General features: G+C 43.9%; 1 protein-coding gene across 1 annotated transcript in view; it reads left to right on the top strand.

Moving 5' to 3' along the window:
- Positions 1-7757: 7757 nt before the first annotated feature.
- The window catches only part of LOC106562622 (serine incorporator 4), a 43332-nt gene continuing 24647 nt past the window's right edge, over positions 7758-26442 (top strand). The window contains exons 1-5 of the mRNA XM_082969666.1: positions 7758-8234; positions 14362-14529; positions 16368-16546; positions 19194-19273; positions 22821-22914. Coding sequence (XP_082825792.1) covers positions 8169-8234; positions 14362-14529; positions 16368-16546; positions 19194-19273; positions 22821-22914 — 587 coding nt within the window. The 5' untranslated portion in view covers positions 7758-8168. The remainder of the gene's footprint in view (positions 8235-14361; positions 14530-16367; positions 16547-19193; positions 19274-22820; positions 22915-26442) is intronic.

Here is a 26442-nt window from a genome sequence, read left to right as displayed (position 1 = left end):
ACACAAAACTACGTGTCTTCTTTCTCCTGACTCAGACACAATCCTACATGTGTCTTCTTTCTCTTGACTCACAGACACAACCCTACGTGTGTCCTCTTTCTCTTGACTCACAGACACAGCCCTACATGTGTCCTCTTTCTCTTGACTCACAGACACAGCCCTACATGTGTCTTCTTTCTCTTGACTCACAGACACAGCCCTACATGTGTCTTCTTTCTCTTGACTCACAGACACAGCCCTACATGTGTCCTCTTTCTCTTGACTCACAGACACAAACCTACATGTGTCTTCTTTCTCTTGACTCACAGACACAGCCCTACATGTGTCTTCTTTCTCTTGACTCACAGACACAGCCCTACACGTGTCTTCTTTCTCTTGACTCACAGACACAACCCTACGTGTGTCCTCTTTCTCTTGACTCACAGACACAGCCCTACATGTGTCCTCTTTCTCTTGACTCACAGACACAGCTCTACATGTGTCTTCTTTCTCTTGACTCACAGACACAGCCCTACACGTGTCTTCTTTCTCTTGACTCACAGACACAGCCCTACATGTGTCCTCTTTCTCTTGACTCACAGACACAGCCCTACATGTGTCTTCTTTCTCTTGACTCACAGACACAGCCCTACACGTGTCTTCTTTCTCTTGAATCACAGACACAGCCCTACATGTGTCCTCTTTCTCTTGACTCACAAACACAAACCTACATGTGTCTTCTTTCTCTTGACTCACAGACACAGCCCTACATGTGTCCTCTTTCTCTTGACTCACAGACACAAACCTACATGTGTCTTCTTGCTCTTGACTCACAGACACAGCCCTACATGTGTCTTCTTTCTCTTCACTCACAGACACAGCCCTACATGTGTCCTCTTTCTCTTGACTCACAAACACAAACCTACATGTGTCTTCTTTCTCTTGACTCACAGACACAGCCCTACATGTGTCCTCTTTCTCTTGACTCACAGACACAAACCTACATGTGTCTTCTTGCTCTTGACTCACAGACACAGCCCTACATGTGTCTTCTTTCTCTTCACTCACAGACACAGCCCTACATGTGTCCTCTTTCTCCTGACTCAGACACAAACCTACATGTGTCCTCTTTCTCCTGACTCACAGACACAGCCCTACATGTGTCCTCTTTCTCCTGACTCAGACACAGCCCTACATGTGTCCTCTTTCTCTTGACTCAGACACAACCCTACATGTGTCCTCTTTCTCCTGACTCAGACACAGCCCTACATGTGTCCTCTTTCTCTTGACTCACGACACAACCCTACATGTGTCCTCTTTCTCCTGACTCACAGACACAACCCTACATGTGTCCTCTTTCTCCTGACTCAGACACAAACCTACATGTGTCTTCTTTCTCCTGACTCAGACACAACCCTACATGTGTCCTCTTTCTCCTGACTCAGACACAAACCTACATGTGTCTTCTTTCTCCTGACTCAGACACAAACCTACATGTGTCCTCCTTCACGTGACTCAGACACAAACCTACATGTGTCCTCTTTCTCCTGACTCAGACACAAACCTACGTGTGTCCTCTTTCTCCTGACTCAGACACAACCCTACATGTGTCCTCTTTCTCCTGACTCAGACACAAACCTACGTGTGTCCTCTTTCTCCTGACTCAGACACAACCCTACGTGTGTCCTCTTTCTCCTGACTCAGACACAACCCTACATGTGTCCTCTTTCTCCTGACTCAGACACAAACCTACATGTGTCCTCTTTCTCCTGACTCACAGACACAACCCTACATGTGTCCTCTTTCTCCTGACTCAGACACAACCCTACATGTGTCCTCTTTCTTCTGACTCAGACACAGCCCTACATGTGTCCTCTTTCTCTTGGCTCAGATACAAACCTACATGTGTCCTCTTTCTCCTGACTCAGACACAGCCCTACATGTGTCCTCTTTCTCTTGACTCAGACACAACCCTACATGTGTCCTCTTTCTCCTGACTCACAGACACAACCCTACATGTGTCCTCTTTCTCCTGACTCAGACACAAACCTACATGTGTCTTCTTTCTCCTGACTCAGACACAAACCTACATGTGTCCTCCTTCACGTGACTCAGACACAAACCTACATGTGTCCTCTTTCTCCTGACTCAGACACAAACCTACGTGTGTCCTCTTTCTCCTGACTCAGACACAAACCTACATGTGTCCTCTTTCTCTTGACTCACAGACACAAACCTACATGTGTCCTCTTTCTCCTGACTCAGACACAACCCTACATGTGTCTTCTTTCTCCTGACTCAGACACAACCCTACATGTGTCTTCTTTCTCCTGACTCAGACACAACCCTACATGTGTCTTCTTTCTCCTGACTCAGACACAACCCTACATGTGTCTTCTTTCTCCTGACTCAGACACAACCCTACATGTGTCTTCTTTCTCCTGACTCAGACACAACCCTACATGTGTCTTCTTTCTCCTGACTCAGACACAATCCTACATGTGTCTTCTTTCTCTTGACTCACAGACACAACCCTACGTGTGTCCTCTTTCTCTTGACTTACAGACACAGCCCTACGTGTGTCCTCTTTCTCTTGACTCACAGACACAGCCCTACATGTGTCCACTTTCTCTTGACTCACAGACACAGCCCTACATGTGACTTCTTTCTCTTGACTCACAGACACAGCCCTACATGTGTCTTCTTTCTCTTGACTCACAGACACAGCCCTACATGTGTCCTCTTTCTCTTGACTCACAGACACAAACCTACATGTGTCTTCTTTCTCTTGACTTACAGACACAGCCCTACATGTGTCTTCTTTCTCTTGACTCACAGACACAGCCCTACACGTGTCTTCTTTCTCTTGACTCACAGACACAGCCCTACATGTGTCCTCTTTCTCTTGACTCACAGACACAGCCCTACATGTGTCCTCTTTTTCTTGACTCACAGACACAAACCTACATGTGTCTTCTTTCTCTTGACTCACAGACACAGCCCTACATGTGTCTTCTTTCTCTTGACTCACAGACACAGCCCTACACGTGTCTTCTTTCTCTTGACTCACAGACACAGCCCTACATGTGTCTTCTTTCTCTTGACTCACAGACACCGCCCTACACGTGTCCTCTTTCTCTTGACTCACAGACACAAACCTACATGTGTCTTCTTTCTCTTGCCTCACAGACACAGCCCTACATGTGTCTTCTTTCTCTTGACTCACAGACACAGCCCTACATGTGTCTTCTTTCTCTTGACTCACAGACACAGCCCTACATGTGTCTTCTTTCTCTTGACTCACAGACACAGCCCTACATGTGTCTTCTTTCTCTTGACTCACAGACACCGCCCTACACGTGTCCTCTTTCTCTTGACTCACAGACACAGCCCTACATGTGTCCTCTTTCTCTTGACTCACAGACACAGCCCTACATGTGTCTTCTTTCTCTTGACTCACAGACACAGCCCTACATGTGTCTTCTTTCTCTTGACTCACAGACACAGCCCTACATGTGTCTTCTTTCTCTTGACTCACAGACACAGCCCTACATGTGTCTTCTTTCTCTTGACTCACAGACACAGCCCTACATGTGTCTTCTTTCTCTTGACTCACAGACACAGCCCTACATGTGTCTTCTTTCTCTTGACTCACAGACACAGCCCTACATGTGTCTTCTTTCTCTTGACTCACAGACACAGCCCTACATGTGTCCTCTTTCTCTTGACTCACAGACACAGCCCTACATGTGTCTTCTTTCTCTTGACTCACAGACACAGCCCTACATGTGTCCTCTTTCTCTTGACTCACAGACACAAACCTACATGTGTCTTCTTTCTCTTGACTCACAGACACAGCCCTACACGTGTCTTCTTTCTCTTGACTCACAGACACAGCCCTACACGTGTCTTCTTTCTCTTGACTCACAGACACAGCCCTACATGTGTCCTCTTTCTCTTGACTCACAGACACAGCCCTACATGTGTCCTCTTTCTCCTGACTCAGACACAGCCCTACATGTGTCCTCTTTCTCTTGACTCAGACACAAACCTACATGTGTCCTCTTTCTCCTGACTCAGACACAGCCCTACATGTGTCCTCTTTCTCTTGACTCAGACACAACCCTACATGTGTCCTCTTTCTCTTGACTCAGACACAACCCTACATGTGTCCTCTTTCTCCTGACTCAGACACAACCCTACGTGTGTCCTCTTTCTCCTGACTCAGACACAACCCTACGTGTGTCCTCTTTCTCCTGACTCAGACACAAACCTACGTGTGTCCTCTTTCTCCTGACTCAGACACAACCCTACGTGTGTCCTCTTTCTCCTGACTCAGACACAACCCTACGTGTGTCCTCTTTCTCCTGACTCAGACACAAACCTACGTGTGTCCTCTTTCTCCTGACTCAGACACAAACCTACATGTGTCCTCTTTCACCTGACTCAGACACAAACCTACATGTGTCCTCTTTCTCCTGACTCAGACACAACCCTACATGTGTCCTCTTTCTCCTGACTCAGACACAAACCTACATGTGTCCTCTTTCTCCTGACTCAGACACAACCCTACGTGTGTCCGCTTTCTCCTGACTCAGACACAAACCTACATGTGTCCTCTTTCTCCTGACTCAGACACAAACCTACATGTGTCCTCTTTCTCCTGACTCAGACACAACCCTACGTGTGTCCTCTTTCTCCTGACTCAGACACAGCCCTACGTGTGTCCTCTTTCTCCTGACTCACAGACACAGCCCTACATGTGTCCTCCTTCACGTGACTCAGACACAACCCTACGTGTGTCCTCTTTCTCCTGACTCAGACACAAACCTACATGTGTCCTCTTTCTCTTGACTCACAGACACAGCCCTACATGTGTCCTCTTTCTCTTGACTCACAGACACAGCCCTACATGTGTCCTCTTTCTCCTGACTCAGACACAAACCTACATGTGTCCTCTTTCTCTTGACTCACAGACACAGCCCTACATGTGTCCTCTTTCTCTTGACTCACAGACACAACCCTACATGTGTCTTCTTTCTCCTGACTCAGACACAACCCTACATGTGTCTTCTTTCTCCTGACTCAGACACAACCCTACATGTGTCTTCTTTCTCCTGACTCAGACACAACCCTACATGTGTCTTCTTTCTCCTGACTCAGACACAATCCTACATGTGTCTTCTTTCTCTTGACTCACAGACACAACCCTACGTGTGTCCTCTTTCTCTTGACTTACAGACACAGCCCTACGTGTGTCCTCTTTCTCTTGACTCACAGACACAGCCCTACATGTGTCTTCTTTCTCTTGACTCACAGACACAGCCCTACATGTGTCTTCTTTCTCTTGACTCACAGACACAGCCCTACATGTGTCCTCTTTCTCTTGACTCACAGACACAAACCGACATGTGTCTTCTTTCTCTTGACTCACAGACACAGCCCTACATGTGTCTTCTTTCTCTTGACTCACAGACACAGCCCTACATGTGTCCTCTTTCTCTTGACTCACAGACACAGCCCTACATGTGTCCTCTTTCTCTTGACTCACAGACACAGCCCTACACGTGTCTTCTTTCTCTTGACTCACAGACACAGCCCTACACGTGTCTTCTTTCTCTTGACTCACAGACACAGCCCTACACGTGTCTTCTTTCTCTTGACTCACAGACACAGCCCTACATGTGTCCTCTTTCTCTTGACTCACAGACACAGCCCTACATGTGTCCTCTTTCTCTTGACTCACAGACACAAACCTACATGTGTCTTCTTTCTCTTGACTCACAGACACAGCCCTACATGTGTCTTCTTTCTCCTGACTCAGACACAAACCTACATGTGTCCTCCTTCACGTGACTCAGACACAAACCTACATGTGTCCTCTTTCTCCTGACTCAGACACAAACCTACGTGTGTCCTCTTTCTCCTGACTCAGACACAACCCTACATGTGTCCTCTTTCTCCTGACTCAGACACAAACCTACGTGTGTCCTCTTTCTCCTGACTCAGACACAACCCTACGTGTGTCCTCTTTCTCCTGACTCAGACACAACCCTACATGTGTCCTCTTTCTCCTGACTCAGACACAAACCTACATGTGTCCTCTTTCTCCTGACTCACAGACACAACCCTACATGTGTCCTCTTTCTCCTGACTCAGACACAACCCTACATGTGTCCTCTTTCTCCTGACTCAGACACAACCCTACGTGTGTCCTCTTTCTCCTGACTCAGACACAACCCTACATGTGTCCTCTTTCTCCTGACTCAGACACAACCCTACGTGTGTCCTCTTTCTCCTGACTCAGACACAACCCTACGTGTGTCCTCTTTCTCCTGACTCAGACACAAACCTACATGTGTCCTCTTTCTCCTGACTCAGACACAACCCTACGTGTGTCCTCTTTCTCCTGACTCAGACACAGCCCTACATGTGTCCTCTTTCTCCTGACTCACAGACACAGCCCTACATGTGTCCTCCTTCACGTGACTCAGACACAACCCTACGTGTGTCCTCTTTCTCCTGACTCAGACACAGCCCTACGTGTGTCCTCTTTCTCCTGACTCAGACACAACCCTACATGTCTTCTTTCTCCTGACTCAGACACAACCCTACATGTGTCTTCTTTCTCCTGACTCAGACACAACCCTACATGTGTCTTCTTTCTCCTGACTCAGACACAACCCTACATGTGTCTTCTTTCTCCTGACTCAGACACAATCCTACATGTGTCTTCTTTCTCTTGACTCACAGACACAACCCTACGTGTGTCCTCTTTCTCTTGACTTACAGACACAGCCCTACATGTGTCCTCTTTCTCTTGACTCACAGACACAGCCCTACATGTGTCCTCTTTCTCTTGACTCACAGACACAGCCCTACATGTGTCTTCTTTCTCTTGACTCACAGACACAGCCCTACATGTGTCTTCTTTCTCTTGACTCACAGACACAGCCCTACATGTGTCTTCTTTCTCTTGACTCACAGACACAGCCCTACACGTGTCTTCTTTCTCTTGACTCACAGACACAGCCCTACATGTGTCCTCTTTCTCTTGACTCACAGACACAGCCCTACATGTGTCCTCTTTCTCTTGACTCACAGACACAAACCTACATGTGTCTTCTTTCTCTTGACTCACAGACACAGCCCTACATGTGTCTTCTTTCTCTTGACTCACAGACACAGCCCTACATGTCTTCTTTCTCTTGACTCACAGACACAGCCCTACATGTGTCTTCTTTCTCTTGACTCACAGACACAGCCCTACATGTGTCTTCTTTCTCTTGACTCACAGACACAGCCCACCGGGAAAACGTCAACAGTATGTCAATGTAATCTGTCAACATACTGACCTTGAACATCATTGGAATTTTGTGTTGAAAATACAAAAAGTTGTCAAAGTACACAAATTTTTACCCGGCTTCAACCACAAATCAACAACAGGATTTCAAGGGTTGGTTAATTTCAACTACAATAGAATTCACGTTTGTTGAGAACAGTAATTTGCGGGTAATTCCATTCTGATGAGTATGTAACCCAATGAACAGTGTGGCCCAAGCCTATTGTGATCATAGGGCTGCTCTGTCCTGTGTGTGTGTGTGTGTGTGTGTGTGGTGGGGGGGGGGGGGCCTGGAGGCTGTCTCTGGAGCAGTGGAGCGAGGGCCCTGGGGGAAGGGAGGGACAGATGGGACTAACACATGCCCCGCCCCCCTCTCTCCCTGGCTCTGCCTAATCTGCCAGGGTAAAGCGGAGCAGGGGGAGGAGGGGTTGAGGGCATTCATCGTCACCACCTCTCTCGCCAACTCTTCTGACAGCGCCCGACACAGAAGCAAAAAGAGAGCACACAGGATATGAGCAAAATACCCGGACACTTTCTATCCCCCCGACGTTGGATTGAGGTTGATGCCGAGATTTAGCAAGGTTGGTTGGATGTGTCTTTGTGTTACATGTGATCCAGGATATAGCAGAGAAGAACTCAGGAAGAACTACCCTGTTGACCCGTTGGAAGTTGGATTGCACAACCACAAGTAGCACTTTTCTTTTGTAACGCCGGTACTTATTTTGGGAAAACAATTTGTACTGTTTTAGATGTTAGAGGATCTTTTTGTGTGGACTTTTAAGATGTCGTCCTCACAGGGTCTGTGATCTAACACCCAAAGCTGTCAGTTTTGGAGGGTTCTGAACGGATGACAGCCCAGGAGATGCACCAGAGTGGCATCTACAGCTACTTCCTCAACATGTTTGCCTACCAGGTGAGACAGAGTCCTGAATGACAGAGAGTTGGCGGGAGGGAAAGAGAGAACATCAAATCAAATTTTATTTGTCACATACACATGGTTAGCAGATGTTAATGCGAGTGTAGCGAAATGCTTGTGCTTCTAGTTCCGACAATGCAGTAATATCCAACAAGTAATCTAACCTAACAATTTCACAACAATTACCTTATACACACAAGTGTAAAGGAATGAATAAGAGTATGTACATAAAAATATATATATATATATGAATGAGTGATGGTATAGAACGGCATAGGCAAGATGCAGTAGATGGTATAGAGTACAGTATATACATATGAGATGAGTAATGTAGGGTATGTAAACATATAAAAGTGCCATTGTTTAAAGTGGCTAGTGATACATTACATCAAGATGGCAAGATGCAGTAGATGGTATAGAGTACAGTATATACATATAAGATGAGTAATGTAGGGTATGTAAACATTATATGAAGTGGCATTGTTTAAAGTGGCTAGTGATACATTTATTACATCAATTTTTCCATTATTAAAGTGGCTGGAGTTGAGTCAGTATGTTGGCAGCAGCCACTCAATGTTAGTGATGGCTGTTTAACAGTCTGATGGCTTTGAGATAGAAGCTGTTTTTCAGTCTCTCGGTTCCAGCTTTGATGCACCTGTACTGACCTCGCCTTGTGGATGATAGCGGGGTGAACAGGCAGTGGGTTGGGTGGTTGTTGTCCTTGATGATCTTTTTGGCCTTCCTGTGACATTGGGTGTTGTAGGTGTCCTGGAGGGCAGGTAGTTTGCCCCCGGTGATGCGTTGTGCAGACCTCACTACCCTCTGGAGAGCCTTACGGTTGTGGGCGGAGCAGTTGCCGTACCAGGCGGTGATACAGCCCGACAGGATGCTCTCGATTGTCCATCTGTAAAAGTTTGAAAGTGTTTTTGGTGACAAGCCGAATTTCTTCAGCCTCCTGAGCTTGAAGAGGTGCTGCTGCGCCTTCTTCACCACGCTGTCTGTGTGGGTGGACCATTTCAGTTTGTCCGTGATGTCTACACAGAGGAACTTAAAACGTTCTACCCTCTCCACTACTATCCCGTCGATGTGGATAGGGGGGTGCTCCCTCTGCTGTTTCCTGAAGTCCACGATCATCTCCTTTGTTTTGTTGACATTGAGTGTGAGGTTATTTTCCTGATACCACACTCCAAGGGCCCTCACCTCCTCCCTGTAGGCCGTCTCGTCGTTGTTGGTAATCAAGCCTACCACTGTAGTGTCGTCTGCAAACTTGATGATTGAGTTGGAGGCGTGCATGGCCACGCAGTCGTGGGTGAACAGCGAGTACAGGAGAGGGCTGAGAACGCACCCTTGTGGGGACCCAGTGTTGAGGATCAGCGGGGTGGAGATGTTGTTACCTACCCTCACCACCTGGGGGCGGCCCGTCAGGAAGTCCAGGACCCAGTTGCACAGGGCGGGGTCGAGACCCAGGGTCTCAAGCTTGATGACGAGTTTGGAGGGTACTATGGTGTTAAATGCTGAGCATATAAGAGGAATTATGGAGACGTTACACATGAATGAAAATGTGTTTGGATTGCTGTCTGTTTAGTAAGACATTGAGTCCCATATTTTCATGATATGTTTGCTAGTAGCTGTTGTGTTAAAACATAGTAATATTAGTTGTTGTGTTAAAACATAGTTATATTAGTTGTTGTGTTTAAACATAGTAATATTAGTTGTGTTTAAACATAGTAATATTAGTTGTTGTGTTTAAACATAGTAATATTAGTTGTTGTGTAAAACATAGTAATATTAGTTGTTGTGTAAAACATAGTAATATGAGTTGTTGTGTTTAAACATAGTAATATTAGTTGTTGTGTTAAAACATAGTTATATTAGTTGTTGTGTTAAAACATAGTAATATTAGTTGTTGTGTATAAACATAGTTATATTAGTTGTTGTGTTAAAACATAGTAATATTAGTTGTTGTGTTAAAACATAGTTATATTAGTTGTTGTGTTAAAACATAGTAATATTAGTTGTTGTGTTTAAACATAGTTATATTAGTTGTTGTGTTTAAACATAGTAATATTAGTTGTTGTGTTAAAACATAGTAATATTAGTTGTTGTGTTAAAACATAGTAATATTAGTTGTTGTGTTAAAACATAGTTATATTAGTTGTTGTGTTTAAAACATAGTAATATTAGTTGTTGTGTATAAACATAGTTATATTAGTTGTTGTGTTAAAACATAGTAATATTAGTTGTTGTGTTAAAACATAGTTATATTAGTTGTTGTGTTAAAACATAGTAATATTAGTTGTTGTGTTTAAACATAGTTATATTAGTTGTTGTGTTTAAACATAGTAATATTAGTTGTTGTGTTAAAACATAGTAATATTAGTTGTTGTGTTAAAACATAGTAATATTAGTTGTTGTGTTAAAACATAGTAATATTAGTTGTTGTGTTTAAACATAGTAATATTAGTTGTTGTGTTTAAACATAGTAATATTAGTTGTTGTGTTAAAACATAGTAATATTAGTTGTTGTGTTTAAACATAGTTATATTAGTTGTATTAAAACATAGCTATATTAGTTGTTGTGTTTAAACATAGTTATATTAGTTGTTGTGTTTAAACATAGTTATATTAGTTGTATTAAAACATAGCTATATTAGTTGTTGTGTTTAAACATAGTAATATTAGTTGTGTTTAAACATAGTAATATTAGTTGTTGTGTTTAAACATAGTAATATTAGTTGTGTTTAAAACATAGTAATATTAGTTGTTGTGTAAAACATAGCTATATTAGTTGTTGTGTTAAAACATAGTAATATTAGTTGTTGTGTTAAAACATAGTTATATTAGTTGTATTAAAACATAGCTATATTAGTTGTTGTGTTAAAACATAGTAATATTAGTTGTTGTGTAAAACATAGTAATATTAGTTGTTGTGTTAAAACATAGTAATATTAGTTGTTGTGTTTAAACATAGTAATATTAGTTGTGTTTAAACATAGTAATATTAGTTGTTGTGTAAAACATAGTAATATTAGTTGTTGTGTTTAAACATAGTAATATTAGTTGTTGTGTTAAAACATAGTAATATTAGTTGTTGTGTTAAAACATAGTTATATTAGTTGTTGTGTTTAAACATAGTTATATTAGTTGTTGTGTTAAAACATAGTAATATTAGTTGTTGTGTTAAAACATAGTTATATTAGTTGTTGTGTTTAAACATAGTTATATTAGTTGTTGTGTTAAAACATAGTAATATTAGTTGTTGTGTTAAAACATAGTTATATTAGTTGTTGTGTTTAAACATAGTTATATTAGTTGTTGTGTTAAAACATAGTAATATTAGTTGTTGTGTTAAAACATAGTTATATTAGTTGTTGTGTATAAACATAGTTATATTAGTTGTTGTGTTAAAACATAGTTATATTAGTTGTTGTGTTTAAACATAGTAATATTAGTTGTTGTGTTAAAACATAGTTATATTAGTTGTTGTGTTAAAACATAGTAATATTAGTTGTTGTGTTAAAACATAGTTATATTAGTTGTTGTGTTTAAACATAGTAATATTAGTTGTTGTGTTAAAACATAGTTATATTAGTTGTTGTGTTAAAACATAGTAATATTAGTTGTTGTGTTAAAACATAGTAATATTAGTTGTTGTGTTTAAACATAGTAATATTAGTTGTCGTGTTAAAACATAGTTATATTAGTTGTTGTGTTAAAACATAGTAATATTAGTTGTTGTGTATAAACATAGTTATATTAGTTGTTGTGTTAAAACATAGTGTTGTTGTGTTAAAACATAGTTATATTAGTTGTTGTGTTAAAACATAGTTATATTAGTTGTTGTGTTTAAACATAGTTATATTAGTTGTTGTGTTAAAACATAGTTATATTAGTTGTTGTGTTTAAACATAGTAATATTAGTTGTTGTGTTAAAACATAGTAATATTAGTTGTTGTGTTTAAACATAGTAATATTAGTTGTCGTGTTAAAACATAGTTATATTAGTTGTTGTGTTAAAACATAGTAATATTAGTTGTTGTGTATAAACATAGTTATATTAGTTGTTGTGTTAAAACATAGTTATATTAGTTGTTGTGTTTAAACATAGTTATATTAGTTGTTGTGTTTAAACATAGTAATATTAGTTGTTGTGTTAAAACATAGTTATATTAGTTGTATTAAAACATAGCTATATTAGTTGTTGTGTTTAAACATAACTTTAACACATAATAGTTGATGTGTTAAAACACATCTTCACTTTCTCATGGCTATTGTTTTGTACCTAACTGGCCTGTTGTTAATGTGTATCAGATCCAGAACTAGCATCAGGTGCTCTATGTTGTTACAATGCATCAGGTGCTCTATGTTGTTACAATGCATCAGGTGCTCTATGTTGTTACAATGCATCAGGTGCTCTATGTTGTTACAATGCATCAGGTGCTCTATGTTGTTACAATGCATCAGGTGCTCTATGTTGGATAGAGATCAATACACCCATTGTACAGTAGTCTATACTGTGTCTCATTGCATTTTGCCCCATTCTCCACCCCCTCTGCTTGAGACCTGAGGCTGTGTCCTAGGTCTATTGGACTCTGAAATGTTATTGGCAAGATATACATTTGATACAACAATGCAGGTTAATCTCATATTGGAAAGACGTGAGTCATTGTCTCACAAATCCAACATGACCTAGCCACTCTACAAATTACACTAACCAGGTGAACCAGCTGTCTGTTGTAGATTAGAGAGATTAGAGAGATTAGAGAGATACAGATAGATAGATAGATCGATAGATAGGATAGCTTTCATCTACAGTTCTGGATGTTTATCAAAGAAACAGTCTATGCTTGTGTTTAGACTCTCCTCCCTCATCCAGTAACCCCCCCCCCCCCCCCAGTAAAATCCCAGATAACAACAACTTAAAACGGGACAAGCAGTTCTACACAGTGTACTACAACACAATGCTCTTAGTCTATAAATTGGTTTGACTCCAGGAGGATCAGATATTCTGTGTGTTTGGACTACATTCAACCACCTGTAACACGCAACAACCACCTGCCCAAAATCCTCAGATCAAGGTGAAGCTCCTCTGAGAATAGTTCTGAGTTCATTCACTGTGTAAAAGGTGTCCCTTCATATAAACAAATATTACTTGGTTATTGAGAGCGTCATGTTTTCTCTGTGGTACTACAGTGAATTAGATGCTGGTGAATTTGTAGGCAGTTATGTGCACCTGGTGAGTTGTGGAAAGAATTTCCTCTTAAGGGGTGATCACTGTCATTCATTCATGCATTTATTCACTCACTCACTCACTCACTCACTCACTCACTCACTCACTCACTCACTCACTCACTCACTCACTCACTTCACCTCTCTCTTCCTTCAGTTATGTAGCTTTCTGTCTAGCACTAAGGCTATGTTCAGTTGACTTCTGATGCACAGACAACATGTTGACTCCACTCCATCCTAAAATATGCTAAACACCCCTCTTCATTCCACCAATCAAATATGTTGACGTTGGAGTGTTGGAGTTGTTGATGATGACCAAGGTTTTGATCCAATTGGTTACGTGCATTATAATCCCTTTATTGTTGAATTTACACATCTCACAGATATTGAACATCTCTGTTCTCCTCTTATAGATATATTGAGCATCTCTTTATCTCCTCCCAGTTACAGCTCTCATATATCATTCATATTGAAAATCACTCTTTCCTCCTCCCTCAGATATATTGAGCATCCTCTCTCTCCTCATCTCCTAGGATATATTGAGCATTGTCACTATATTGTTGAGCTGACTCCTCACCTGTTCTGCTCCCCAGATAGGTTTCTTCCTCTCTCCAGATAGGTTTCTTCCTCTTTCCAGATAGGTTTCTTCCTCTCTCCAGATAGGTTTCTTCCTCTCTCCAGATAGGTTTCTTCCTCTCCCCAGATAGGTTTCTTCCTCTCTCCAGATAGGTTTCTTCCTCTCTCCAGATAGGTTTCTTCCTCTCTCCAGATAGGTTTCTTCCTCTCCCCAGATAGGTTTCTTCCTCTCTCCAGATAGGTACCCTCCCCTCCCCTCCCCTCTCCTCTCCCCTCTCAGATATATATATATGTGAACATATCTCTCTCCTCTCCCCAGATATGTTGCTGCTGTGGCCCGGCCCCGTGCTCACTGTGCTGCTCCTTCTGCCCCCCGGTGAAGTCATCGTCCAGCACGAGGATCATGTACACACTCTTCCACATCATGGCCTGCGCCGTCTCCTGTCTCATGCTCTCACGCACTGTCTCCGAGGCTGTCCGGGACAATGTGAGTGTCTGATGTCATGTCCTCCTTTGGGGATCAACAAAGTTCCATCAATTTCTGAGCACTTTGTTTGCTCTGAGGTGCTATAAAGTGTTCCTGTCCTGATTCAATTACATTAGTATATTAGTAATCTATTATGGTCAGACTACTTAATATGCAAGATTTGAGTTCTGGGTTAACCAAGATTAGTACATTACTACTGTAGCGAAGGCCGGCAAACGTGCACCTTGAGAGTAACTATATTAATTGTCTTGTTGTGTAAATTAGTGCAGGGCTCTCCAACCCTGTTCCTGGAGAGCTACCGTCCTGTAGGTTTTTTCTACTAATCCTAATCTAGTGCACCTGATTCGATTGAATTAGCTGGTTGATAAACTGAATCAGGTTAGTTACAACTGGGGTTGGAGGAAAAAGCTACAGGAGGGTATCTCTCCAGGAACAGGATTGGAGAGCTCTGAATTAGTGCATTAGAACATCAGCACCTTGTAGGCCTCCAACCCTGGTCTTTCCAGCCCATAGGCAAACGTGCTAATCACTACACAACCAATAGGATGACATAGTGTAAGGACCCTTCCCTTTCTATCTATTGCATTTGGAAAAACATATCCCCACACTTCACTATAGCAAGTCCCTCTCCAATGGCCTCATGTGTGCCATCCCACGTCTCACGCGTCCCATCCAAACTCTCACGCATGCCATCCCACCTCTCACGCGTGCCGTCTTACATGTGCCATCCCACGTCTTATGTGTGCCATCCAAGGGCCAGACTGATTTCTTGAATGTGTAGTAGCGAAACATTTAGGAGAGAAACAGAACATGGATTCCCGTTTGGATATCAGGCAAGTGTAGTATGTAGTAGGCTAAGTATGTTTCTCTAGGTAGTGTTGGTCCCATCCACACACAAAAAGTCAGTAAGAAGTAGGGTTGCAAAGGGATGGTATATCACTGGAAACTTTCAAAGTGTATTAGTAAACTACCAGAATGTAGGTATTTTTCAAGGATTTGCTGTAATCTATCACAAGACATCTAGTGGGCCTTTTGGGTACTACAGGTGTCTGTAATTATCTCTGGCTCTCTGTGGCCTTATCGTGTAACAGTTATGAATTAATTAAATAAGATGATTTTCAAATAAAAAAATAGAACAAAGCTGTACAACATTATCCTAAATACAAACCATCAACTTAGTGAATACCATTAGTGTTTAACATGAGGGTTTCAGCATGAAATATCCTTTATATTTGTTTTTACACACTTCTATTTATTTTACTATGTCCGTATGTATTTATTTGTTGTCAGTGTTTTGGCATCAAACTGGAGGCAGTTGGAAGAGTTGCAGAGTTAATTGGTTAATTGGTTGGTTAGATGCTTTTTCCATTAATTTAGTATATTTTCTCTTGAACCATATGTTCTATCCATTAGAAACTCATGAACATTATGGACACAGATGTATAAAAAAAACTATATATGAATACATTTTGTAAAAGTTATTCAAGTATAAATGACCAAAATTACGATAGATTGCCATAGATTACTAGTGCTTTTGACCAGGGCCCATGGTAGTGAATAGAGTGCCATTTGGGATGCATACCTACTCTCTCCCTGTCACTCTTTGTAGTGTAAATCCACTAATAATGTGTGCCAATGAGAATACTGGTTCTGTTTGTTGTGTTGCGTCACATTCAATAACTGTCTGGTTAATCGCTATGCTAAGGATACATGCAGTAGGCTACAGGATAATCTCAGTACACTATTTTCCTCCCAAAGACAGACAGAGAAAGGCCTAGAGGCCACATATACTGTACATGTATGTACACACACACCATAACAGAGTGTGTGTGTTTCAGGTGCCTTTCTTCAACATGGTGTGTGACCAGGCCCATGGCGGAGGGCACTGTGAGATGCTGGTTGGCTACTCAGCGGTCTACAGGGTCTGCTTCGGCACCGCCTGCTTCTACCTGATGATGGCGCTGTTCCTCATCGATGTCAAGTCCAGCCAGGACTTCAGAGCGCTCATCCACAATGGGTCAGCAGTAGCCCTGAAGGTTAATTTATATTGGGGAGACGCAGGAGAACTACCATGGTGTATATGTGAATGAAGCTTTGCGTTCTACATGTACTACCCCTTTAAGGTGTTTTGTGCTAATACATCATGTAACCCCCCTCCCACTAGTACAGTACTAACATCATTATCAACACGTCTATTTGAGGCTACGTGGGCCTTTTCCTCACCTGCCTGACCAATGCACCAGTGTCCTTTTTTAACCAGCTTGTGATACTGTCCACTGCTGTGCTGTTAATTAGAGAAGTGACGCGCTCTGGGGGGGTGATTAAAGCAGTGACACGCTCTAGGGGGGTTGATTAGAGCAGTGACGCGCTCTGGGGGGGTTGATTAAAGCAGTGACATGCTCTGGGGGGTTGATTAAAGCAGTGACACGCTCTAGGGGGGTTGATTAGAGCAGTGACACGCTCTAGGGGGGTTGATTAAAGCAGTGACGCGCTCTGGGGGGTTGATTAAAGCAGTGACACGCTCTAGGGGGGTTGATTAGAGCAGTGACGCGCTCTAGGGGGGTTGATTAGAGCAGTGACACGCTCTAGGGGGGTTGATTAAAGCAGTGACGCGCTCTGGGGGGTTGATTAAAGCAGTGACACGCTCTAGGGGGGTTGATTAGAGCAGTGACGTGCTCTAGGGGGGTTGATTAGAGCAGTGACACGCTCTAGGGGGGTTGATTAGAGCAGTGACAAGCTCTAGAGGGGTTGATTAGAGCAGTGACGCGCTCTAGGGGGGTTGATTAGAGCAGTGACACGCTCTAGGGGGGTTGATTAAAGCAGTGACACGCTCTGGGGGGGTTGATTAGAGCAGTGACACGCTCTGGGGGGGTTGATTAGAGCAGTGAAGCGCTCTGGGGGGGTTGATTAGAGCAGTGACGCGCTCTAGGGGGGTTGATTAAAGCAGTGACACGCTCTGGGGGGGTTGATTAAAGCAGTGACACGCTCTGGGGGGGTTGATTAAAGCAGTGACACGCTCTGGGGGGGGGTTGATTAGAGCAGTGACGCGCTCTGGGGGTGTTGATATTAGAGCAGTGACGCGCTCTAGGGGGTGTTGAATAGAGCAGTGACACGCTCTAGGGGGTTGATTAGAGCAGTGACACGCTCTGGGGGGGGTTGATTAAAGCAGTGACACGCTCTAGGGGGGGTTGATTTGAGAAGTGACGCGCTCTAGGGGGGTTGAATAGAGCAGTGACATGCTCTAGGGGGGTTGATTAGAGCAGTGACGCGCTCTAGGGGGGTTGATTAGAGCAGTGACACGCTCTAGGGGGGTTGATTAGAGCAGTGACGCGCTCTAGGGGGGTTGATTAGAGCAGTGACGCGCTCTAGGGGGGTTGATTAGAGCAGTGACGCGCTCTAGGGGGGTTGATTAGAGCAGTGACGCGCTCTAGGGGGGTTGATTAGAGCAGTGACGCGCTCTAGGGGGGTTGATTAGAGCAGTGACGCGCTCTAGGGGGGTTGATTAGAGCAGTGACGTGCTCTAAGGGGGTTGATTAGAGCAGTGATGCGCTCTAGGGGGGTTGATTAGAGCAGTGACGTGCTCTAGAGGGGTTGATTAGAGCAGTGACGTGCTCTAGGGGGGTTGATTAGAGCAGTGACGCGCTCTAGGGGGGTTGATTAGAGCAGTGACGCGCTCTAGGGGGGTTGATTAGAGCAGTGACGCGTTCTAGGGGGTTGATTAGAGCAGTGATGCGCTCTAGGGGGGTTGATTAGAGCAGTGACGCGTTCTAGGGGGGTTGATTAGAGCAGTGATGCGCTCTAGGGGGGTTGATTAGAGCAGTGACGTGCTCTAGGGTGGTTGATTAGAGCAGTGACGTGCTCTAGGGGGGTTGATTAGAGCAGTGACGCGTTCTAGGGGGGTTGATTAGAGCAGTGACGTGCTCTAGGAGGGTTGATTAGAGCAGTGATGCGCTCTAGGGGGGTTGATTAGTGCAGTGACGCGCTCTAGTGGGGTTGATTAGAGCAGTGACGCGCTCTGGGGGGGATTGGGGATGGGAGGGTTAGGTTTTGAGAGACACATGGCCTCTAGCTGGCCCTCTGTGGCATATCTACCATAAGGCTCTTGTTAATGAGAAGTCAGACAGTCGGCCACAGGGCCCTGGAACTCCTGGGCACTTCTCAGTGCGCACTAGGGGCAGAATCCTAACTTGAGATCAGTGTGAGTAACAATTTTTTTCTTACGTTAAGAATTTTTAAACGTTATATCCCATATGCAACAATAATTGTCATGACATAATTTGTTTTCCGAAGGTACCCCACCTCCTATTCCACCCACCCTCAACATTCAAGCACATTTTGTACCTCGAACCTTCGACTTAAATTATGTGTCAGGTTTAGACCTGTACAGGTTTGAAATAATATAATCGATCAAGGCTATACAAGGTGATCACAGCTTCACTTTCCTTAGACCTGCCTACTCAGCTATTCCTCCATTCACTTCCCTTGTGTCATGCAGCTTCTTAACTAAGATGCTCTTCATCTGCACGTCCTCTGTATATAGGGCAGTATATATTGTAGGTGGGTAGTTGTCCCTAGGTGGTTTCAAACAAACATATAAAAAACATGTTATTATGCAAATATTAGGCATACAACCATATAACTGGTCCTGTCTGGTCCTAATGCAGGTTCTGGTTTCTGAAGTTCATCACCCTGCTTGGGATGTGTACTGCTGCCTTCTTCATCCCTACTGAGTCCTTCCTGCATGGTGAGCAGCCTGGACACACAATCAAGATTCCCTCTTAGAATACATTGCTAAACTTTCAACACATAGGATTGCCCTAGCTGAAAGCAATACGTGCAGTTATATTTTAATACTGATAGGGGGCACTGTAGACCTACTCATCATCTCACGAGATTCACCCAGCAGTCAAGCCACCATAAATTTCTCTGTGGTTGGATAGTGTTGTTCTAGCAGCAGTAAATCTCATCGTGACACAGTAACTGGTCTCAGATCCTACATGTTTTATGGCTGTTCCTCTGCCTCTGAATCTTCTGTGCTATAAGTTCATTATTTAATAGATGACTTCAGTATGTTATTCTTGATGAGGAAATGTGTTTTGCAACATACACATAAGAAAATACTCTCATATACAGTACCAGTCAAAGGTTTGGACACACCTACTCATTCAAGGGTTTATCTTTAATTTTTACTATTTTCTACATTTTAGAATAATAGTGAAGGCAACAAACTATGAAATAACACATATGGAATCATGCAGTAACCAAAAAAAGTGTTACACAAATCAAAATATATTTTATATTTTAGATTCTTCAAAGTAGCCACCCTTTGCCTTGATGACAGCTTTGCACACTCTTGGCATTCTCTCAACCAGCTTCATGAGGAATGGTTTTACATCACTATTGAAGGAGTTCCCACATATGCTGAGCACTTGTTGGCTGCTTTTCCTTCACTCTGCGGTTCAACTCATCCCAAACCATCTCAATTGGGTTGCGGTCGGGTGATTGTCCTGTTGAAAAACAAATGATAGTGGAACTAAGTGCAAACCAGATGGGATAGGGTGTCGCTGCAGAATGCTGTGGTAGCCATGCTGGTTAAGTGTGCCTTGAATTCTTAATAAATCACTGACAGTGTCACCAGCAAAACACCCCCACACCATCACACCTCCTCCTCCATGCTTCACGGTGGGAACCACACATGCGGAGATCATCCGTTCACCTACTCTGTGTCTCACAAAGACACAGCGGTTGGAACAAAAAATCTCAAATTTGGACTGATCAGACCAAAGGACATATTTCCACCGGTCTAATGTCCATTCGCTCGTGTTTCTTGGCCCGACCAAGTCTCTTCTTATTACTGGTCCTTTAGCAGTGGTTTCTTTGCAGAAATTCGACCATGAAGGCCTGATTCACGCAGTCCCCTCTGAACAGTTGATGTTGAGATGTGTCTGTTACTTGAACTCTGTGAAGCATTTATTTGGGCTGCAATTTCTGAGGCTGGTAACTCAAATGTACTTATCCTCTGCAGCAGAGGTAACTCTGGGTCTTCCTTTCCTGTGGCGGTTCTCATGAGAGCATTATGGTTTTTGCGACCGCAATTGAAGAAACCTTTCCGGATTGATTGACCTTCTTGTCTTAAAGAAAGGATGGACTGTCGTTTCTCTTTGCCTATTTGAGCTGTTCTTGCCATAATATGGACTTGGTCTTTCACCAAATAGGGATATCTTCTGTATACCAACCTTACCTTGCCACAACACAACTGATTGGCTCAAATGCATTAAGAAGGTAATAAATAAGACTAATTAACTTTTAACAAGGCACATCTGTTAATTGAAATGCACTCCAGGTGACTACCTCATGAAGCTGGTTGAGAGAATGCCAAGAGTGTGCAAAGCTGCCATCAAGGCAAAGGGGGGGCTACTTTGAAGAATCTCAAATAGAGAATATATTTAGATAAAAACATGATTCCATATGTGTTATTTCATAATTTTGATGTCTTCACTATATTCTACAATGTAGAAAATAGTACAAATAAAGAAAGACTCTTGAATGAGTGTCCAAACTTTGACTGGTACTGCACAGTCGTGGCCAAAAGTTTTGAGAATGACACAAATATTCATTTCCACAAAGTTTGCTGCCTCAGTGTCTTTAGATATTTTTGTTCGACGTTACTATGGAATACTGAAGTATAATTACAAGCATTTCATAAGTGTCAAAGGGTTTTGTTGACAATTACATGACGTTGATGCAAAGAGTCAATATTTGCAGTGTTGACCCTTCTTTTTCAAGACCTCTGCAATCCGCCCTGGCATGCTGTCAATTAACTTCTGGGCCACATCCTGACTGATGGCAGCCCATTCTTGCATAATCAATGCTTGGAGTTTGTCAGAATTTGTGGGTTTTTGTTTGTCCACCCGCCTCTTGAGGATTGACCACAAGTTCTCAATGGGATTAAGGTCTGGGGAGTTTCCTGGCCATGGACCCAAAATATTGATGTTTTGTTCCCCGGGCCACTTAGTTATCACTTTTGCCTTATGGCAAGGTGCTCCATCATTCTGGAAAAGGCATTGTTCGTCACCAAACTGTTCCTGGATGGTTGGGAGAAGTTGCTCTCGGAGGATGTGTTGGTACCATTCTTTATTCATGGCTGTGTTCTTAGGCAAAATTGTGAGTGAGCCCACTCCCTTGGCTGAGAAGCAACCCCACACATGAATGGTCTCAGGATGCTTTACTGTTGGCATGACACAGGACTGATGGTAGTGCTCACCTTGTCTTCTCCGGACAAGCTTTTTTCCGGATGCCCCAAACAATCGGAAAGGGGATTCAGAGAAAATTACTTGTCCTCAGTAGTCCAATCCCTGTACCTTTTGCAGAATATCAGTCTGTCTCTGATGTTTTTCCTGGAGAGAAGTGGCTTCTTTGCTGCCCTTCTTGACACCAGGCCATCCTTCAAAAGTCTTTGCCTCACTGTGCGTGCAGATGCACTCACACCTGCCTGCTGCCATTCCTGAGTAAACTCTGTACTGGTGGTGCCCCGATCCCGCAGCTGAATCAACTTTAGGAGACGTCCTGGCGCTTGCTGAACTTTCTTGGGCGCCCTGGAGCCTTCTTCACAACAATTGAACCGCTCTCCTTGAAGTTCTTGATGATCCAATAAATGGTTGATTTAGGTGCAATCTTACTGGCAGCAATATCCTTGCCTGTGAAACTCTTTTTGTGCAAAGCAATGATGATGGCACGTGTTTCCTTGTAGGTAACCATGTTTGACAGAGGAAGAACAATGATTCCAAGCACCACCCTCCTTTTGAAGCTTCCAGTCTGTTATTCAAACTCAATCAGCATGACAGAGTAATCTCCAGCCTTGTCCTCGTCAACACTCACACCTGTGTTAACGAGAGAATCACTGACATGATGTCAGCTGGTCCTTTTGTGGCAGGGCTGAAATGCAGTGGAAATGTTTTTTTGGGACTCAGTTCATTTGCATGGCAAAGAGGGACTTTGCAATTAATTGCAATTCATCTGATCACTCTTCATAACATTCTGGAGTATATGCAAATTGCCATCATACAAACTGAGGCAGCAGACTTTGTAAAAATGTATATTTGTGTCATTCTCAAAACCTTTGGCCACGGCGGTATATATAATTTTAAAAGTATACATACATTTGGACTACACACACATTCAGAATGGGCCTGCATCAAGTGAGTTAGACAGCAAACCTGTTTCTTTCTGTCTGTCTTTTTGTTTCTCTCTGTCTGTCTCTCTCTCTCTTTCCATTTCTCTCTCTCTCTCAGCCTGGCACTACGTAGGCGTGGTGGGAGGATTTGCCTTCATCCTCATCCAACTCAGTCTCATCACAGCATTCGCCCACACCTGGAACAAGAACTGGTGAGAGGGGAGGGAGAGCAGGGAGAGGTGTGTGTGTGTGTGTGGGGGGGGGGGTCTTGGGGGGGTTTCGTGTGGTGACTTAGTGTGGTGTGTTGGGGATGAGAGGTGATAATGAGTTTGGGCAGTTGTCAGTTGAAGCAGCTGGTGTGAGAGTGGATGTTGGGGTCCTTGTGTTGGAGAAGGACAGGCCACGTCCTCCAACCATAGGAGCGTAAGTGCAGTTTGACTGGACGTTACCTTGTACTGATCTGTTTCAGCTAGGAGCTGCAGTTTGACTGGACGTTACCTTGTACTGATCTGTTTCAGCTAGGAGCTGCAGTTTGACTGGACGTTACCTTGTACTGATCTGTTTCAGCTAGGAGCTGCAGTTTGACTGGACGTTACCTTGTACTGATCTGTTTCAGCTAGGAGCTGCAGTTTGACTGGACTGGACGTTACCTTGTACTGATCTGTTTCAGCTAGGAGCTGCAGTTTGACTGGACTGGACGTTACCTTGTACTGATCTGTTTCAGCTAGGAGCTGCAGTTTGACTGGACTGGACGTTACCTTGTACTGATCTGTTTCAGCTAGGAGATGCAGTTTGACTGGACGTTACCTTGTACTGATCTGTTTCAGCTAGGAGCTGCAGTTTGACTGGACGTTACCTTGTACTGATCTGTTTCAGCTAGGAGCTGCAGTTTGACTGGATGTTACCTAGTACTGATCTGTTTCAGCTAGGAGCTGCAGTTTGACTGGACGTTACCTTGTACTGATCTGTTTCAGCTAGGAGCTGCAGTTTGACTGGACGTTACCTTGTACTGATCTGTTTCAGCTAGGAGCTGCAGTTTGACTGGACTGGACGTTACCTTGTACTGATCTGTTTCAGCTAGGAGCTGCAGTTTGGACTGGACTGGACGTTACCTTGTACTGATCTGTTTCAGCTAGGGAGCTGCAGTTTGGACTGGACTGGACGTTACCTTGTACTGATCTGTTTCAGCTAGGAGCTGCAGTTTGACTGGACTGGACGTTACCTTGTACTGATCTGTTTCAGCTAGGAGCTGCAGTTTGACTGGACTGGACGTTACCTTGTACTGATCTGTTTCAGCTAGGAGCTGCAGTTTGACTGGACTGGACGTTACCTTGTACTGATCTGTTTCAGCTAGGAGCTGCAGTTTGACTGGACTGGACGTTACCTTGTACTGATCTGTTTCAGCTAGGAGCTGCAGTTTGACTGGACTGGACGTTACCTTGTACTGATCTGTTTCAGCTAGGAGCTGCAGTTTGACTGGACTGGACATTACCTTGTACTGATCTGTTTCAGCTAGGAGCTGCTCCTCTCCTCTGCAGCTGTTGCAGTGGGCTAGGGTTTCCATTTCTCCCGTTCGGGGTCGTCTGTAACTCATGATTGCAACTCAGTTCAACTCAATGCAATACAACTTTAAGGGGCAGTTCAGAAGGCATGGTCTGGGCACAAGAGTGCAGCACAATTACATATCCTTTACTTCCAATACATCACAGGTGGCTACAGGCACCTTAATTGGGAAGGACGGGCTTATAGTAATGGCTTGAACGGAATGTATCAAACACATGGTTTCCATGGTTTTCCATGTGTTTGACACCACTCCATTCACTCTATTCCAGCCATTGTTATAAGCCATCCTCCCCTCACCATTCTCCTGTGCTACATATGTAGCATAGAGTATGTAGCATATCATTCTGACTGCCCTGCTCAGTCCCTCACTGGCCTGCTATCTGTCTCTTCTGCTCCACCTCTCCTCCCCTCTCCAACATCGCTGTATAAATCATACAGACTTGTTTTAATAAAAACTGTCCTCAAAGGGAGGGCCTCAAACAACACTACTACTGCTTACCCTCTCTCTCTCTCTCTTTCTGTAGATTTTTCATCTCTCTGTCCATCATCTCTTATTTGTTCTCTCGCTCTCTCTCCTCCGTCTTTCCTCTCTCTCTCTCTCGCTCCCTTTCTGTTTCTCTCTCTCTTTCTCTCTCCTCTCTGTTTCGCTTTCTTCTCTCTCACGCTCTCCCTCTCTCAATCTCTTTCCTTCTCTCTTGCCCCATTCGTTATTCTTTTTCTCACTCCCTCATTCCCTCTCATCCTCTGACAGGCATCTTGTTTCCAGATGTTTCTTATTTTTACAGTAAAACATCCACTACAGCTGTTGTTCTCGCTGCTGTATGTGAGGAATGGGTGTGTATGTGTGAGATGCGCTCGTGCAGGCGCGTATGTGTGTTTGTGCGTGTTTGTGTGTATATATACAGTATGTGTGTTTGTGCGTGTTTGTGTGTATATATACAGTATGTGTGTGCGTGGCATGTCAGTTAAATGCTGACCCGCTCGCCCCCCATGTCAGAGTTGTAGCTAACACAACTTAAGAGGCATTGCTCTGTCTGGAACCTCTCCTAGCCAAACACACAGTTACCAGGAAGCTTGTGTAAGCCCTGTCATGGTGTCCCAGTCTCCCCTAGTCTCTCATGACAGACTTAACATCAATATAACATAACAGAAATCTAGTTGCTGCCTGGTCAGCATGCATGCAATATTTGGTTCTGAGTTACTAGATTACTGACCTAAACCAGCTGCCCTGTCACTGACCTAAACCAGCTGCCCTGTCACTGACCTAAACCAGCTGCCCTGTCACTGACATAAACCAGCTGCCCTGTCACTGACCTAAACCAGCTGCCCTGTCACTGACATAAACCAGCTGCCCTGTCACTGACCTAAACCAGCTGCCCTGTCACTGACTTAAACCAGCTGCCCTGTCAATGACCTAAACCAGCTGCCCTGTCACTGACCTAAACCAGCTGCCCTGTCACTGACCTAAACCAGCTGCCCTGTCAATGACCTAAACCTGCTGCCCTGTCACTGACCTAAACCAGCTGCCCTGTCACTGACCTAAACCAGCTGCCCTGTTACTGACCTAAACCAGCTGCCCTGTCACTGACCTAAACCAGCTGCCCTGTCACTGACCTAAACCAGCTGCCCTGTCACTGACCTAAACCAGCTGCCCTGTTACTGACCTAAACCAGCTGCCCTGTCAATGACATAAACCAGCTGCACTGTCCCTGACCTAAACCAGCTGCCCTGTTACTGACCTAAACCAGCTGCCCTGTCAATGACATAAACCAGCTGCCCTGTCACTGACCTAAACCAGCTGCCCTGTCAATGACATAAACCAGCTGCCCTGTCACTGACCTAAACCAGCTGCCCTGTCACTGACCTAAACCAGCTGCCCTGTTACTGACCTAAACCAGCTGCCCTGTCAATGACATAAACCAGCTGCACTGTCCCTGACCTAAACCAGCTGCCCTGTCACTGACCTAAACCAGCTGCCCTGTCACTGACCTAAACCAGCTGCCCTGTCAATGACATACACCAGCTGCCCTGTCACTGACCTAAACCAGCTGCCCTGTCACTGACCTAAACCAGCTGCCCTGTCACTGACCTAAACCAGCTGCCCTGTCACTGACCTAAACCAGCTGCCCTGTCACTGATCTAAACCTGCTGCCCTGTCACTGACATAAACCAGCTGC

This window comes from Salmo salar, chromosome 26 (assembly GCF_965601325.2).
Source record: "Salmo salar chromosome 26, fSalSal1, whole genome shotgun sequence".
NCBI classification, from domain to species: Eukaryota; Metazoa; Chordata; class Actinopteri; order Salmoniformes; family Salmonidae; genus Salmo; species Salmo salar.
The sequence above is the reverse complement of the archived record's forward strand: the minus strand, read 5'-3'. Positions and strand labels throughout refer to the sequence as shown.